Source organism: Oncorhynchus mykiss, chromosome 12, assembly GCF_013265735.2.
Source record: "Oncorhynchus mykiss isolate Arlee chromosome 12, USDA_OmykA_1.1, whole genome shotgun sequence".
Taxonomy (NCBI): domain Eukaryota; kingdom Metazoa; phylum Chordata; class Actinopteri; order Salmoniformes; family Salmonidae; genus Oncorhynchus; species Oncorhynchus mykiss.
Window position 1 is genome coordinate 29,579,026 of NC_048576.1, and position 18,921 is coordinate 29,597,946.

The 18,921-nt window shown below is 39.1% G+C and overlaps 1 protein-coding gene across 1 annotated transcript in view; it reads left to right on the top strand.

Moving 5' to 3' along the window:
* Positions 1-4,000, top strand: part of LOC110536840 (connector enhancer of kinase suppressor of ras 2) — a 46,594-nt gene extending 42,594 nt beyond the window's left edge. The window contains exons 21-22 of the mRNA XM_036937357.1: positions 831-1,030; positions 1,135-4,000. Of these exons, the coding sequence (XP_036793252.1) occupies positions 831-1,030; positions 1,135-1,182 (248 nt within the window). The 3' untranslated portion in view covers positions 1,183-4,000. The remainder of the gene's footprint in view (positions 1-830; positions 1,031-1,134) is intronic.
* The last annotated feature ends 14,921 nt before the right edge of the window (positions 4,001-18,921 follow it).

Consider the following 18,921-nt stretch of genomic DNA (forward strand, 5'->3'; position numbering starts at 1 on the left):
GAAAATAGTGAAAATTGTGCAGCGACGCTCCCCATCCAACCTTAGAGAATGGAAGAAACTCCCCAAATACAGGTGTGCCAAGCTTGTAGCATCAAACCCAAGATGATTTGAGGCTGTAATTGCTGCCAAAGGTTCTTCAACAAAGTACAGAGTAAAGGTTCTGAATACTTGTGTAAATGTGATATTTCAGTTTTTTATTTGTAATAAATTTGCAAACATTTCTAAAAACGTCATTACGGGATATTGTGTGTATTTTGATGAGGGGCGACGTCGCTGGTCTTCTAGCCATCGCCGATCCCTTTTTCATTTTCCATTTGTATTGTCTTGTTTTTCCACACACCTGGTTCTCATTTCCCTCATTATGTGTTGTGTTTTTAACCCTCTGTTTCCCCCATGTCTTTGTGTGGTATTGTTTATTCTGTTTCATGTTATGCGCACGTTAGTCTGTTGTGCTGGGTGATGTTAACCCAAATTGTTATTTCGTGTTTATTTTGCCATGTGCTTTTTGTTCGCCTAAATAAAAGGCTCCGTTGGCTACCCAATATCTGCTCTCCTGCACCTGACTCCCTTACAGCCATTTACGCATACCTGACAATAAGGCTTGTTACGTATCAAAATGTGGAAAAAGTGAATACTTTGAATGCACTGTATGTAAAGGATAACATGGGAAATTCCACAGTAGCAGCCTACTGTGTGTGTGTTGCCTGCCCTTGAGGAAGTGCAATGCTGTGCTGAGATCTAGATTCACATGTATGTTGTTGTTGTTGTTTATGTGGTGCAAAATAAAACAGCACATTAATGACACGTATGGTGAATCTGCTTGTCCTCAGGCTGCGAGCGGGAGGGACGTCCTCAGGCTGACTCTTTGGGGGACCTGTACCGGGCCCTGGAGAGGGCCAACCTGTCCTCCATAGGCGATCACCGGCCCTCCTCCCGTCTGGAGTACAAACGCTCCTTCGTCCGCCGTGTCAACGACCCACTGCTCAGTGAAAAGCTGCACCGTCTCCGCATCCTACAGAGTGCTCTCAAGGTATGGGAGGACCTATAGAATATAGTGTATGTACAGTGTGTGTGTACTGTGTAGTGTATACAGTGTATTACCTCTTAAATCGTACTCTTCTCTCCTCCTGACAGAATGTCCCTCTTCAGGACTCTGACCCATCGTTGGGTTTTTTAGGATAGCCTATGTGGAACAGACCATGGACACAGCAGCGCCATTACAGTCATCCCATACATCCTGCCAAGGGACGTGCCCTTACTGCCCTACCCCAGACATCCCCTCATCCCTGGAAGACAACCATAACAACCAGTGTTACACCCCTCTCTTTCTCTCTCACGCACTCACTCAATCTCACTCTCTCTGCATGCCCACATCTGCTTCTAAGGACCTTTCCTCATGCGAAATAATTTGTTCAGTGAGCAAAATAACCACAACATATTAAATAGATGGGATGACTAATTATCCAAGTTTGCATCACAAAATGCGTGCAATGCATGTTCACAATATTTACTTAAACTCTGGTTCAATAATAGTCTTCTTCTCATTGACATTGTTAATCCTTTGACGCGAACAATCACATATTTTTGTGATCATTGTTGAGTGGTCCCTGCAGCGTGCGATCTCAAATACAGTAGTAACAGAATGTATGATGCAACAAACGCGTCTAAACACCATTGTTGTCTGAACAGCATAAATATTTTTGTTGTATTGATGGAAAATAAAGTTCTTAAACTTTATTCCTCATTTTTATATTTTATTGTAAAAGATAAATGCGAACTTCATCATCCAAGCATCACACGGAACACATCCACAGCCAAACTCATTCCATAAACCAGTCTAAATAACGCTGACAAAAAAATTGCGCTGACAAAAAAATAAAACTGAAGTTAGTGACCTAACAGTTTACAATGTACCACATCTCTGGTGAGCATGAGACTAACGTAATGTTGTTTAGAAAATAAATGCGTGTCAGCTATGCTAACAACAGCTCAATTCTTTAAGATGGCAGCCATGTTGGTTTACGTTTGACAAGCAAAAACTCTCTAATCCCAGAATGCTATTCACTATAAAACGCAAATAAACAAAATCAAAGATTGCTGCGCTTATTGCGTGAAAAATATTAACTTAGTTTAGCCACTTTTCAGCATATTACAAATTGTTGATGTACTTGTTACAGTGTATACAAGAACTGGAGCACACGACTTGACAAGTCATTAACCATTTCTGACAAATCACAAATCAAATAAAGGTTTTTACCTCACAGAGCATCACATCAAATACAAGCCTACTGCCTAGCCTAACCATAGTGCAAAACCTAAACAGGGATGAGGGTTTGTGGGAGGGTTCCTTTCATTTGTGGGGGGTTTTCAAATCCGTTGGGGGTAGAAATGGGGGAAGGTATCTTGTGGGGATATGATGCAGGAAATGGGGGATTTATCAATAAATGGGTGGCAAACACAAGAAGGTTATACGCTAAATAAAAATAAACCCCCTGGAAAGAGGGATCGGAGCTGGTAACCCTGAGGTACCAAAGTTACAATCTGATGCCACGTTCAAGACAACTGGGAACTCAGGAAAAAAGTTTGGAACGGTTATCCAATTCGGAATTCCAACTTGGGAACTCGGGCCTCTTTCTAGAGCTCGAACTTTCTGACCCAAAGATCATTGATGCCATGATTTTGCCTAGTTTTTTTCAGAGTTCACAGTTGTATTGAAAGCACCATAAGTCAGTCGAGTTGTTTTAACATCTTTGGTCTGACAGACGCTAATGTGACAAACAGAATGTTCACAAACATGGCGCCACACATAGCCGGCAAATAGCTTAGCATTAGCTCATCATAATCAGTACAACATTCAAGTATTTTACACGCATCATATGTGTCCATTACAATCTATGCAAGAATCGGAATACATTATTTGTCACCAGTACTTGAAAACATGTTAATAAAAGAGTTAACACATTATGATCCATACAAATATCTTGATCGTGATGTGTGTTTTGTCCTATTTTTGTATTACATTTAAATTGATTTTTAATCCCAGCCCCCATCCCCGCAGGAGGCCTTTTGCCTTTTGGTAGGCTGTCATTGTAGATAAGAATTTGTTCTTAACTGACTTGCCTTGTTAAATAAAGGTTAAATAAAACATAAATAACATGATATACAGAAAATAAGCCGCTTACTTCGATAGGAACGTACACATGTCCAAAGTCCAATTTGTAAGACAAAGAACCATGAAGACAATGTGGGCCCCAGCCAGAAAATGTGCTGGGGGAAAATGTTTGTGCAAGGCCTGTTCTGACGAGAGATGTGCAATGTCTTGGGCTCAAGTTGAAGAGAGAAGTTTGTCTGCTCAGTAAAGCCTCAAACATAAATTGTCAGCAAGAGTGAAATGGGCTACTTCTTATGCAAATTAACGAGGAGGCGGAACACACCTCAATCCAAACTTTTGTTAGAAAATAAAACTTGTTCGAAAATATTTTGAAATTGACAAGTCGAAACATAGCCTATTGATAATTAGCAGGCAGTGTGCCTTGGTTTGAGGGCAGCGCGGGTAACTGTCCTGTTGTGTAACAATCACATTTTGGAACAGTGAGAGCATTCTGACATCACGCTCATGAAAAAACTCACGCAGGGGCGACAGTTAGAGATATTTGGAACTCAAGTATGAAAAGGTTATAGGAAAGTTACAGCAGAAATTGCACTGGAGAATATAGTGAGGCCAGGATTCAATAAGATCAGCGTTAACCCACGGTAACCGACAAATGCATGGCTTAACCTTTCTGGCGCAGGCTTTCCGCTAGCGACCCAACTCGACAACATCCGGTGAAATTGCAGAGCGCGAAATTTAAATGACAGAAATAGTCATATTTAACTTTCATGAAAATACAAGTGTCATACATCAAAATAAAGCGTAACTTCTTGTTAATCCTGTGTCAGATTTCAAAAAGGCTTTACGGCAAAAGCACACGATGCGATTATCTGAGGACAGCGTCCTGAACACAAATGCATTAAAAACATTTTCCAACCAGACAAGTGCGCCACGAAAGTCAGAAATAGCGATAAGATAAATGCCTTACATTTGAAGATCTTCTTCTGTTGGCACTCCAAAAGGTCCCAGCTACATCACAAATGGTCCTTTTGTTCGATAAAGTCCTTCTTTATATCCCCAAAACTCGCTTCACTCAATAATCCACCGGTTTCCCTCCTTCACAATGCGTACAAAATTAATCCCAAACGTTACCAATAAACGTTACCAATAAATTCTCCAAACAAGTCGAACAACAACTTAGAAAGACTACACATTCTAGCTAATTTTTCCAAAATCAAGCCTGAAACTCTTTCTAAAGACTGTTGACATCTAGTGGAAGCCCTAAGAACTGCAATCTGGGAGATTTTCACCTCATATTAAAAATGATAGCTATTATAAACAGTGGTCTTTTTTTTGTTGGGATGGTTTGTCCTCGGGTTTTCACCTGCCATATCAGTTCTGTTATACTCACATACATTATTTTAACAGTTTTAGAAACTTTAGAGTGTTTTCTATCCAAATATATATATATATATATATATATATATATCCTAGCTTCTGGGCCTGAGTAACAGGCAGTTTACTTGAGGCACGCTTTTCATCCAGACGTCAAACTACTGCCCCCTAGCCCCAAAGAGGTTTAAATATTGCTTTCGTTTAGGCGGTGGAAGGTGTAACTGTGTTGGAGCTGTCAAAAGCAATATTTAGCTATGCGTTTGTCACTACCGGGGTTAGCGCTGATCTGATTGAATCCTGGCCTGTGTTTGATGGTATTTTTTTTGCACAGTTCATTGTTTTGTATGAGGAAAATGTCACGTTATGTGTCTTTACGCCCATCTCCCTCCACCTATTTCAGAGGCTCTTCAACACACATACATCTCACTCTGGGTTTCTGTCCACCCCATCTCGTTGACTCACTCACTCACTCTCCCACTCGCACTCAGAACATTGTCTGTGGAGGAATGTATTGTTAGATTTTTTTTTCTAGAAGGCAACCATGACATCCACAGATTTTCTGGTTTGATGATATTGGATATTTCCACCCATCTGAAAGACTGCATTAGTGGGGCGCCCTTTAACTCACTGCTCACCTGCATGGCCATGTTAGAATCTTCTGCTTCTGTACAGTACTGTCTTTTCTGAAGACTATGCCAGGGTTGTGCACAGTATCACTACAATTAATCTTGATCCTAAATTAACTATAATAAGCAATTGTATTTTTGATGTCTACAATGTTTATGTTATGCATGTGTGAATGGTAAATGAGTATGTACTGTATGTCTGTGTGTTATGAGAGTGTACAGTATGTTAAGCGTATATATTTATTTCATAAACTGGATATCACGCAACTGCTATGTCAGCACAAAATGCAAGGAGATTATCTTTCAACTTCAGTGTTGTGCCTCAGAGATTCTGAAAGTATTAACACTCCAGGACTGGGTGAACATAGATTATGGCTGCAGGGGGGAATTTCTCTCTTATAATAAACAGAAACTGGTGCACAGAGAAGAGGACTGGCAATAATAAACCAGTACTGTAAATTGTGAAGCATTGATCAGAAACACGTGTTTATTTTTGTATGCATGCTATCTATCCAAATGTTTGTAAATGGTTTTGTATTCCGAGGTGTGTGTGTGTGATCTGGAAACTGCTGGTGTGAACCCATCGTCCACATTGTGTTTCAAAGAAATATTTTACATTTTAAGTAAAAGCGACAGGAGAAAGTGTTTGTTTTGGAAGTGATCTCTGCTAAAAGGTAAATAACTGTATTTATAAACTGTTCAATGTTTGAGCATGCTTTGTATAACTTAAACAGAATACCATGCCATTTGAAATATATGGAAGTTGCACATGTTTGCCGTATTGTGGCTAATTTACTTTTTTATTCAATAATAATAAACAAAGGCTTGTCCATCTCCAGAACTCTCCCTTAATGATGATTCCTCCATTTCAAATATTTTCTTTGGTGGTCTATTCCTGATGAGGGGACAAGGGCGGATTGGCCATCAGGCAATTCTTGCAAATGCCAGATGGGCTGGACCATTTTTTGTTTGGTGTAAAAAAAATAATGTAAAAGGTGACATGGCCAGCGGCCCATGGGCCTGTTAATTTGTCATTTTTTAACTTTTTTTTCGCAATTTCTCTGTTATACTGATCTATAAGGAGCCTTTGTCTGATCAGTGGGAAACGGCTGGCCCGGTTTTCTGAGCTGAGGTCATGCAAACTCACATTCTAAGTCAAACGTGGCATCAGCAAAGAGACCTGCTCTTCTGACTCTATCATCAGTTAGACAGCTAAGATCATGGATCATAAAAACAGAAAGGGTGCCTATAAAAGTAGAAAGACCACATTCTAAATTGTCACCTCATCTCATGGGTGGATAAAACCATGATTTGGTCCAACAGTGCATTAACCTCATGATTCTTGTAATGAAAGTGTGTGCCCTGTCCCAGTGCCTGTTTTGCTGGGGCCTGCTGCTGTAATGAGCGAGCCATGCGCTTGTGAGGAAAATGTGTTCTTATCGTATAACATCTCAAAATGAAGCTTCATCCCCTTGTCCCTGTCGAACAGAGGAGGGCCTCAGCTTTCTGTAGATATCATTTATATTTCTCAACTCTCAATATTCAGATCAATAGCAACTATTTTACAACCAAGATATTTTTTAAGGCTTTGAGATATGAAGCGGCGTGCACGAAATGTATATCCACCATTGCGAAGGCCTATAGGCCTATAGGTCTCATGGGTAGAAGCCAACAAATGCAACGTTTTTTTGGGACATTAAATTGACTGTTGGATGAATAAATGGCTACTAGCAGTGGGTAGTATATTTATAGTTAGCGATCTAGTTCATGTGTTTTGAGTTTCCACTTCCTCAAGTAATTAATTGCTATTCAACAAAAACAATCTGGAAATTCTGGAGTCCTATTTTGAAAGTAAAATAAAGCAACTATAGTCTAACCGTCATCCCAAATGTCATGACAATCACGTGATTAAATTGCACAAAATATCTTCAGTTGTGCATTCCTGCTTTGAGGTGTTGGATGAAACAACGTATTTCTTGAATACCTCAGTAGGCTATTTATTACACTTAATAAAGCACTATGAATGATTTAAGATTAATGTTCATGATGATTACTCATGATTTGGGTCTGACCAAATCATGGGCTGGTAAAAGCTAGTCGCATCAGTGACACCAGGATAAAATGTTAGTCTGGAGCCATGTCATGGTAATTAACACTTAGGGCTCTATTCAATCCGTATTGCGAAAGTTCAGATTTACAACGTCATTGAAATTTAAAGACAATGTTCCTACTTTAGCGGAGACTACATTCACGGTAAACTCTGCATATGTCGCCTCAATTGGAAATTACCTTCACATTTCTATTGCGGAATCTGTGATGCTTCAGCTTTACAGATTGAATAGAGCTCTTAGGGTAGGTGTGGATTCAGGGGAACACATACTGTGTGACAGGTACTAATGTGCATAGTGAGTCTGTGGCGCGTGCAGGAATGTGGGCTGGTGTCGATAAAATGCCAGGGTGAATTCTTGTCCCAGATTGTAGAAGATAAATAAAACGTTTCCTCTAAAAGTTTCTCCCTCAATGTTGGATGGTTCTTTATATCAGCAGTGAGCATTAATAAGTACCTCTTACCTGTAAACTCTTATGTGGATACGCTTTTGAAAAGCTCCGAACATTCTCTATAATATCCATTTAAAGACAAGAGAAGGGAGAAGCTTCAACATGGCTGTCAGCTTATAAGGAGGTTGATGAATGAGGTAGTAGCAGCAGCAGCCGGATGGGACACCACAGATCAAATCTAACGAACATCAACAGGAGATCATCTCATGATCTGGGATGAAGATCAACCCCAAGATCAACCCCAACTCAATATACACTAACTTACCTACACAATACAAAAGTATGTGGACACCCCTTCAAATTAGTGGATTCGGCTATTTCACCCACACCCGTTGCTGACAGGTGTGTAACATCGAGAACACATACATGCAATCTCCATAGACAAACATTGGCAGTAGAATGACCTTACTGAAGAGCTCAGTGACTTTCAAAGTGGCAGCGTCATAGGATGACACCTTTCCAACAAGTCATCAAATTTCTGCCCAACAATTCGAAGTGGTAGGCCACACAAGCTCACAGAATATTCTAGACGATTCTGTGCTTCCAACTTTGTGGCAACAGTTTGGGGAAGGTCTTTTCCTGTTTCAGCATTGCAATGCCCCCGTGCACAAAGCGAAATCCATACAGAAACGGTTTGTCGAGATCGGTGTAGAAAAACTTGACTGGCCTGCACAGAGCCCTGACCTCAACCCCATCGAAACACCTTTGGGATGAATTGGAATGCTGACTGTGTGCCAGGGTTAATTGTCCAACATCAGTAATCAACCTCACTAATGCTATTGTGGCTAAATGGAAGCAAATCCCTGCAGCAAAGCAACATCTAGTGCAACGCATTCCCTAAAGAGTGGAGGCTGTTATAACAGTAAAGGGGGACCAACTCCATATTAATGCCCATGATTTTGGAATGAGATGTTTCGACGAGCAGGTATCCACATACTTTTGGTAATGTAGTGTACCTAGCTCAATGCAGAACAATATTCTTAACCTGCTGGTCTTGAATCCAGTTTGGATTCCAATAAATTTTAACATGTGCATTTATAAGTCTGCTCCACAATGCATAGTTATTACACTTGTCATTACATACATCAACTTACACAGATTGCATGAATAACACACTGAACACACAACTCAACTTGCTTAACGGTATGTTAAACAAAAGGGGATGTCTAACCATGTCACATCCAATCAGTAGCGGTGCCTGGGTAAACTCACAGGGGAAGCCAATCCAGAAAAAAAGCCATATTACAATCTATGTGTTGCGTTGTTTGATCTACAACCTGTTCGCTCATATGCCTTGACACCGTGATACAGTATATAGGCCTAACCCCGAGGCAATAAGAAGACACAGTGGCAGAATACATTCAACCACACATTTGTTTAATTACAAAACCGGAGAGAGACATCTGTCTGGTGAAGTCTACAAAACTATTGCATGTAACAAACAGTTACACGACCTACAGCATGGTCAAGCAAGGTAATGTTTCCGATATTTTCGGACTGCTAAACAATTATTGATTTAGAACCACAGAGAGTTACCGCTATTGTGAATTTTTCAGTGCATATGTGGCAATTATTTATTTCAGAAGGAGCCAGCAAAACTGGTTCACTCTATGTCTCTAGGTCATTGGACACCATAAGACATGCATGTGGTTATTCTTGTAACTGTTATGGCCAACTATGGTTACACCTCTTGGGTCTTTTCCAGAACAGCGGTTCCCCTTTCAGTGGAGTCAGCAGGATAACATCTATTGGTTATTCCTGTAGAGTGCCAAGGTCTGTTGCTATGGTCCTACATGCTTGAAACTATTTCTGTGACTCTACAGGTTGCATGTCCTAATATGAAGGCAATATGATAACTGTGGCTAAACGCCAGAGGTGATAAGCCATTAAGAGAAGTTACTATGAGTATGAAGTAAGGAGAACAATTGTATAAGTAGTTTGTGCCATTACTGAAAGGGAGTTGTTTTCATGATTCCAGCTCAGGCTTTTATTATGAAGTAATAAAACGTCTATTTGAACTTACATGCTCCGGTATTTGTGAAATATGATTGACCAAATATTTCCACGACACCGCAAGTCGCAAATAAAACAGGAGCTGCCTCCACTTTTCCAGCACCATTTAAATTTCAACATTTCAACATCATCTAATCACATATACATAGTCTAATACAGTTACACTTAAAAGATACCAATTGTTTTTTTTTTGTCCAATCCACGTAAGCTAAATATGATGTGGCTGTCCATGGTACTGATTTGTCTGCGTGCAACTAGAAAAAGCATGTTGACACACCTACTTGAAGAAAAACACCAATGCCATCCTCCTCTCTTTCATGTTGCTGAAACAGTCTATGACTCTGTCATACATTTGTTGTCCTAGGCTACCTGGCTAAAATGCTTGCTTGCTAGCCTAACTACCTTTCATGGGCAACGATGCACCAGGCTAGCTATTTAACATTAGCATACCACATGTTGAACTTCCATCCTCTCAGTCCAGGGGCACAATGTATGAATTAATGGTTGGATGAGAATCACCGTTATAATCATTGGCCAGTACGGAGAATTAAGTAAAACCAGTGGTGGAAAAAGTACCCAATTGTCATACTTGAGTAAAAGTAAAGATACCTGAATAGAAAATGACTTAAGTAAAAGTGAAAGTCACCTAGTAAAATACTGCTTGAGTATAAGTCTAAAAGTATTTGGTTTTAAATATACTTAAGTATCAAAAGTAAATGTCATTGCTAAAATATACTTAAGTTTTTAATTATTTTTTTATATATATTTTAAATTATTTTTTAATATATATTTTTTATTATGAACACAACAAATACAAAAAAAAAAACAGAAATATACAAACAAGAGTACATAAACCTAACAGGGGTATTACATATCAAGATTCATTTTACATTTGTTAAATACTTTTATGGTGTGTATTTCTTTTTTGTTTTTACATTTACTGATAATTTCAAAATAATATTTACATTCTATCTTAAATAATGTGAAAAGGGGTTTCTTCTCTGCCCACTTCATTTTATGGACAAAGAATCTTCCATGAAAGATAAACAAATTAACAATGAAAGTTAAACCAGGGTCCATATCATTTGGTTCAAAATAAAACATAATATCAGAGTCTTTCATATTAACATTAATAGTTGTTTCTTTTAAAATAAAATCTTCTAACTCACACCAAAGTCTTCTGGCATAAGAGCAGTCCCAAAATAAATGGTCAAGAGTCTCTGGGTCACAATCACAAAATACACATTTGTTATTATCATCTTCCAACAGTCTACTATTGAGTTTCCAATAACTCCGATTCGGTTTAACTTCAGATTCATTCATATTTAAAGATAAGAATGTAACTTTATGATCAGTAAGAATTGATGGTTCAATTGATACCTTGACTACAGAATTATCTAATGAATTAGAAATCAACCAGAAGTAAATTCTTGACTGTCTGGGCATGACCTTGTTACTCCAAGTGAATTCCTTTTTATCAGGACATTTAGATCTCCAAATATCTACTAATCCAAGACCAAGACATAGGAGGGGGATATCTGTCAATCATCACATTAGATACAGAATTCAAATCTCTACCTAAGATAATTTTGATATCCTGAAATGCACCTATAACTCTAGGAATTTCTTCTTCAAATTCTTGAAATAATATCCTGTTGTTTTGTTTGTTGTTGGATGCATAAATATTCCCTAATAAAAACATTTATCTGTTGAAATATACTGTTAAAATTAACCAAGTGGTCTTACAAAGTCCAGAGTCTTACTACTGATGATCTTCTCTTTAAATGCACCTCTTAAAATTGCTACACCTGCAGAGTGGTTGTTGTCATATGATAACCAGATATCTTTACCCCATTGATTTTTCCAAAAAGATAGATTGGAAGAACAAGCATGAGTCTCTTGTAAAAAGTAAGAGTCTGCATTAAACCGTTTGCAATACAGGAAAATAGCCTTACGCTTGAGTAAATTACGAATACCCCTGACATTAATTGAACAAAGAGATAAAGACATAAACTTCAACCAACAACCTTGTTATGGTAATATAAGCTTTTCCTAAGGATATGTAACTCAAAAGGATTTCCATCCCATTATTAACCACACTACTTTTCATGAAGCAGTCGGGAAATGGGTCTATACTCCAAAATCAAGTTGATTGGAAAAATAGTGTGACGAGCTAGAAAACAAAGATTCTATTGATTGGGGGTGAACATCTTAATATATTTTTAATTGTTTGAGCTAAAATGACGAAAGTATGTGTCCTGGAAGCCACATCATAACCTTTGGCAGCGTCATGTTAGAATCACATTTGGCAGTGATTACAGCTGTGAGTGTTTAAGGGGTAAAAAAGAGCTTTGCATACCTGTATTGTACAATACTTTCCCATTACTCTTTTTTTCATTCTTTAAGCTCTGTGAAGTTGGTTGTTGGTCATTGCTAGACAGGCATTTTCAAGTCTTGTCATATATTTTCAAGATGATTTAAGTCAAAACTGTAACTAGGCCATTTAGAAACATTCAATGTCATCTTGGTAAGCAACTCCAGCGTATATTTGTCATTTTAGGTTATTGTCCTGCTGAAAGGTGAATTTGACTTCCAGTGTCTGTTGGAAACCAAACTGAACCAGTTTGTCCTTTAGGATTTTGCCTGTGCTTAGCTCTATTACGTTTCTTTTCATCCTAAATAACTCCATAGTTCTTGACAATGACAAGCATACCCATAACCTGATGCAGCCACCACTATACTTGAAAATATGAAGAGTGGTACTCAGTGATGTGTTGTGTTGTGTTGTATTTACCATGAGCATAACACTTTTTATTCAGGACAAAAAGTTAATTTCTTTGCCACATTTCTTGCGGCATTACTTTAGTGCCTTATTGCGAAGAGGGTGCATGTTTCAGAATATTGTACAGGCTTCCTTCTTTTCACTCTGTCAATTGCATCAGTATTGTGGAGTAACTACAATGTTATTGATCCATCCTCAGTTTTCTCCTATCACAGCCATTAAACTCTGTAACTGTTTTAAAGTCACTGAGCGGTTTTCTTCCTCTCCGGCAACTGCTTTAGGAAGGACATCTTTATCTTTGTAGTGACTGGGTGTATTGATACACCATCCAATGTGTATTTAACCCTCTAAGGTTGATGTCCCCCACTGAAATATAATTAGCATAATACAAAAATCCCCATAAAATCTGTCATTTATTTAGGTTAATATTGTGGAGCATCCAAAGTGTAATGAATAACTTTACCATGCTCAAAGGGATATTCAGTGTCTGCTTTTTAAAATTGTCCCCCTGTCTACCAATAGGTGCCTTTCTTTGCAAGGCATTGGACAACCTCCCTGGTCTTTGTGGTTAAATCTGTGTTTGAAATTCACTTCTCGACTGAGGGACCTTACATATAATGTTATGTGTGTGGTACAGAGATGGGGTAGTCATTAAAAAATCATGTTAACTACTATTACTGCACACTAAGTGAGTCCATGAAACTTATGTGACAAGTCTTGTTAGTCCTGTACTTATTTAGGCTTGCCATAACAAAACGTTTGAATACTTTCTGAAGGCACTGTGTATGTGTGTAGTTCCACGGTACCAGAATGATACTGAGATTCAGATTTTCACTTTAAAATGTTTACCAAACAAAAACCATTGATTGCATAGTTAAACAAACGATACAGCTCTATACTCTTTGACTATATGTAACATTTTCCTCTGAAAATTTTACAAAAACCCATTTACTTGAAGAAGCAGAAATAAAGTTTTCCCAAACCCTGTTTCAAATCTACTCCGAATTAAGATAAAAAAATATCTTTGCAAAAGGTGTGCCAGCCATATGACACCTTGAGTTTGAAAAAACCTATTTTGGTTATTCAACTACAGTAAGCAGGGCTCTGAAGTGTGACCAATTCGCATGTGCGACAAAATATTTTGGTCTGTGACCAGGAGCTTTATTTTTGGGGAGGACTGTGCGACGATGAAAAGAATCTCCCAGATAATAATTGTTGTAATGATAAGACTTTGCTGTAGTGTTGTTTCTGTACGCCCTAGAGAAACAAGCGATTGCAGATTCGTTAGTGTCATGGTTGCACCATTACTCCAAACAAAATGGCTTGCTGCTAGCCCAACCAGGTCAAAATATCTGACCCATATTACTGGCGCAACATTTTTATCTTCCTATAGCGGATCACTAATAAATATTTTTACATTCATAAACCATGTTGTGGGCCATTCTAAAACTATGTCACGCCTACTCCCGCTCCTCCCCTCTGGCGTTCGACCTCGTCGGTTTACTTACCACTGATCCTGGAAACCATCGTTACGTGCACCTGGCATCAATTATTACGCGCACCTGCACTTTATCATGAGGCACACCTGGACTCCATTACCTCACTCATTACCTCCCCTTTCTTTGGTACTAGGGACGCTACTCCTATGTTGTATTGTTCCATGTTCTTTGTTGTATTAAACTTATCACCTGCACCTGCTTCTCGACTCCCAGAGTCTACGTATGCCAAGAGTGAGCAAAGCTGTCATCAAGGCAAAAGGTGGCTACTTTGAAGAATCTCAAATATAAAATATATTTTGATTTGTTTAACACTTTATTGGGTTACTACAAGATTCCATATGTGTTCATAGTTTTGATGTATTCACTATTATTCTACAATGTACAAACCTTTGAATGAGTAGGTGTGTCCAAACTTTTGACTGGTACTGTACATAGTCATTGAACACTGGTCACTTTAGCACGCTTACAGTAAATGACTTACTCACATTGGTCACTGAGAACGAGAGCACATGAACGGAGGGGGCCCACGTTGGCGGCTCAACTTTATTTTATTCGAATCGGCGGAAGAAGGTGTTTAGCTTATCTGGGAGCGAGACGTTGGTGTCCACGATGTGGCTGGCTTTCCCTTTGTAATCTGTGATTGTCTGGAATCTGTGCCACATCTCATGTCTCGTGTCTGAGCAGTTGAATTGAGATTCCATTTTGTCAATGTACTGTCGTTTTTCTTCTTGATTGGTTTGCACTTCTCAGTTTTGCGGGAATGCTGCCATCTATCCACAGTTTGGATAAGTTCTAATTGTCACTGTGGGAACAACATCCTCTATGCACTTCCTGATGAACCCAGTCACTGAGTCAGTGTATACTTCAATACTATTCTCAGAGGCGACCTGGAACATTTCCCAGTCAGCATGTTGAAAACATAGCATAGATTCCATTTGGTCAGACCAACGTTGAACAGTCCTATGGATGTGTCCTGTTTAAGTTTCTGCCTATAGGTGAAGAGGAGCAGGATGGAGGCGTAATATGATTTGCCAAAGGGTGGGCGGGGGTGAGCCTTGTAGCTGTCCCAGAAGGGAGAGTAGCATTGATCCTGATTACGTGATGTTTATGTAGCACAGCAGATGTGTCCCCAGATTTCCTTTATTAAAGTCCATAGCTACAGTAAATGCGGCCTTAGGATATGGGGTTTCCAGTTTGCACATAGTCCAGTGTACTGTAGTTCTTTGAGAGCCATCACGGTGTCGGCTTGAGGGATATTTTGATTCACCTGCAAGTTTTCTGTCACCTCTGTCTGCACAGGGCCACACTAAATACAGTAAAGTCTGTTTAGGGTGGTGGGTATTGAGTTTCTGGTATACAGGCTCCATGGCCATGGCATTACTCTCGTCATGTCTTACTTGAGTAATATTTTAACCTTACCTGAGAAGCAGTTAATGGCATCCACATGGCAAATGATGGCGTGTTCACGAACACACCACAGATCTCCATATCACCTTTGACCCTACCAAGGGTTGAGGAACAACATACATACACCAGAATTCATGATATATTTTTTTATTCTGTCCTGGTTAAGATAGATTATCGTCATTCTAACAGCACGTTGCAGACAAGCAGTGAGTAGTGTGAAGCGGGTCATGTTTTCAAATTTTATTTTGAACTTTGGTCCCGGTTGCAAGTTCTTTAGTAACTTGTTATGATATAGGTGGAAAGTCTTGTTAATTGTGTGGTGATGATGAAAGGGTTGTGAATAACAGTGGCCTTGGTGCAGCAACCCGTTACTACAGTCATAGTTACTCTAACACCAATTAGAACCCAAACTGGTCTTGGCGACAGTGCTAAGGGAATTGGGAATTTGGGAGGAGAATTTAAGATGGGGCCATTGTTTGACCAGGAGGAGAATATAGCCAATAATGATGAGGGGTAAGACACTGTGGACAGTGTACTGTTGGTGCTCCTTCCTTTGTTCTCTTTAGTCTATGAGAAGTGATGAGCCATTCACATGACAGGGTCAATAATGGGATGCCTTGATACATCAACAACAAGGTACAGAGAAACCATCCGCTGATCACATTTTCTTGCTGACTTCACTTCAAATGCTAAATCTTTTAATGAAATGTATATGCTTAAATTCCCCCATATACACAGCTTTGAGCGAAGACAGAAAACCACTGTCTAAAGAATACTGCTGGAGAACTATTGGGGGTCAGTTGAAAAAAGTGATTTCTTCTTTCAGATTAAGTCATTGCTCACTGTTTTCATGATAGGTTGAAATATGCACTAAAGCTGCACTAATATCTGTTTTCTTATTTTGGTTGCAGGTACTGATTTAACCTCCCAAGTGCTGGAATGGGAATGGAATTTGGAACCTTCAGAAATTTCTCCCATTCAGAATTTTATTTCAATGGATTTACTTCCCTGAAACAGTATCTACGGCTCCTCTTCCTGTTTCTCAATGACTACCAACATTGCTCTGGTATTTACTATTGCGAAACAGAAGACTCTCCATTCACCTATGTATGTGCTGATAGGTTCCATTGCTTGTATTGACACCTTAACTCCCTTTTGGATTGTTCCCAGATGTGGTCTGTTCACTACACTTGCAGCTTTCAGTCCTCTGTTCTGTTTGGGATGGCTGTTGACTGGGATTTGCCATTTGTATGCCATTGCGCTACAATGTCGTCATGAGCTACAATAATTGTTGAATAGCTAGCCTTGTGATTATAATCCATAACTTCATTATAATAACAGCCATGGTTGCCCTTGTTGGGACTCACATTTTGCTCATCCAATGTCTTATATCATACTCACTGTGAGCACCAGTTCGTGGTTACATTGGCATGTGGGGACACAAGTAAAAACTACTTGGCGCGTTTGATCAGTTTCTGTGTGCCCACGGTTGACTGTTTTGGCATTGCATTGTCATATATAGCCATTTTATATTTGATTTATTTATTTCACCTTTTTTTTAACCAGGTAGGCTAGTTGAGAACAAGTTCTCATTTGCAACTGCGACCTAGATAAAGCGTAGCAATTCGACACATACAACAACAAAGAGTTACATATGGAATAAACAAAACATACAGTCAATAATACAGTAGAACAAAAGAAAACAAAAAGTCTATATACAGTGAGTGCAAATGAGGTAAGTTAAGGAAATAAATAGGCCATGGTGGCGAAGTAATTACAATATAGCAATTAAACACTGGAATGGTAGATCGGCAGAAGATGAATGTGCAGGTAGAGATACTGGGGTGCAAAGGAGCAAAATAAATAAATAAATACCAGTATGGGGATGAGGTAGGTAGATAGATTGGCTGTTTACAGATAGGCTATGTACAGGTGCAGTGATTTGTAAACTTCTCTGACAGCTGGTGCTTAAAGCTAGTGAGGGAGATGTGATTCTCCAGCTTCAGAGATTTTTGCAATTCGTTCCAGTCATGGGCAGCAGAGAACTGGAAGGAAAGACGACCAAAGGAGGAATTGGCTTTGGGGGTGACCAGGGAGATATACCTGCTGGAGTGCGTGCTACAAGTGGGTGCTGCTATGGTGACCAGTGAGCTGAGATAAGGGGTCTCCAGCGATGATCCATGGTCCGGTTTTACAATGGCGAGGGATCAGAGTAAGGAGGGGTGGCTGCGTCCAGAACCGGAGCTGGGGGTTACTGTCACGCTCTGACCTTTAATGTCTCTGTTTTCTTTATATTTTGTTTAGGTCAGGGTGTGACGAGGGTGGGTTTGCTCGTTTTTGTATTGTCTAGGGTTTTTGTATGTCTAGGGTTTTGTAGGTCTAGGTATTTATATGTCTATGGTGGCCTGATATGTTTCCCAATCAGAGGTAGCTGTTTATCATTGTCTCGGATTGGGGATTATATTTAGGTGGCCATTTTCCCTTTTGTGTTTGTGGGTTCTTGTTCTATGTTTAGTTGCCTGTCTGCACTATTCATATTAGCTTCAAGGTTCGTTTTGTTCTTTTGTTAGTTTGTTCAGTGTTCATTCTTTAAATAAATTAGAATGTACGCATACCACGCTGCACCTTGGTCCGATTCATACGACGAACGTGACAATTTAGGAATACCTACCTATCTGTTGCCATTATTTGAAAAATATCCCATATATTATCAAAAACACAGTATTAATTACTTAACTAAAAAAGTCATTTCCTGAAGTAAATGTGTCTGCTTGCATGTCTTGAATATTTATAGGCGTGAAATAGTAGTGGTAGTGATGGCAGTTTTAATGGTATGAGTAGGAATGGCAGTAATTGGGTTTGCATATGATATGGGTTAGTTACATTCGGGGATGTAGTCTACACTCACCTGAACACCGTTTACTCACCTTTTCATTTTCTTTATTATTTACCCACTTATTGTGTTCCCAGCATTGACCATAATATGTATATTCTTGATCTGAGTTCTAATTGCGCCTGCCTCTCTGCAAACGAGACGACTGGAATCAGGAGTGGAGTCATGATTCAGGTAGTTGTTAGTTAGCAGTACATTCATTCCTCACTCTGTCAAATGACAATCTCCTTCCACTCGCTGCACAGGCCCGAGACATGAAACGAACTACCTCAGTCCAGACCAACGCTGACAAGTAGCAAGTAGAGACGTTGCTGACAGTGGGCTTCCGAGATGTTGAACATAAAGCCATTTTTTTCTACTTCCCTTGACTCCTGCCGTGTCAATAGACATCTATGAAGATAAAATACTGCCTTTTGTGTACAAGCATATAAAGTATGATTTGCACATGTAAAATATGAGTTGCAACTTTGTAATCAGTTTTGTAGTTGCAAAAAATATTAGCAAACATGTTGCTTCTTTTGAGAATAAATAAAATATTTGTTACATATTATATTTAATTGTATTGCTATCTGTCTCAAGTTGTACAAATCAACAGCGTGAAGAATACTGTATTCTGTTTGAATTGTCAAGTGGACTGAATTCTCATTAAAGTAATG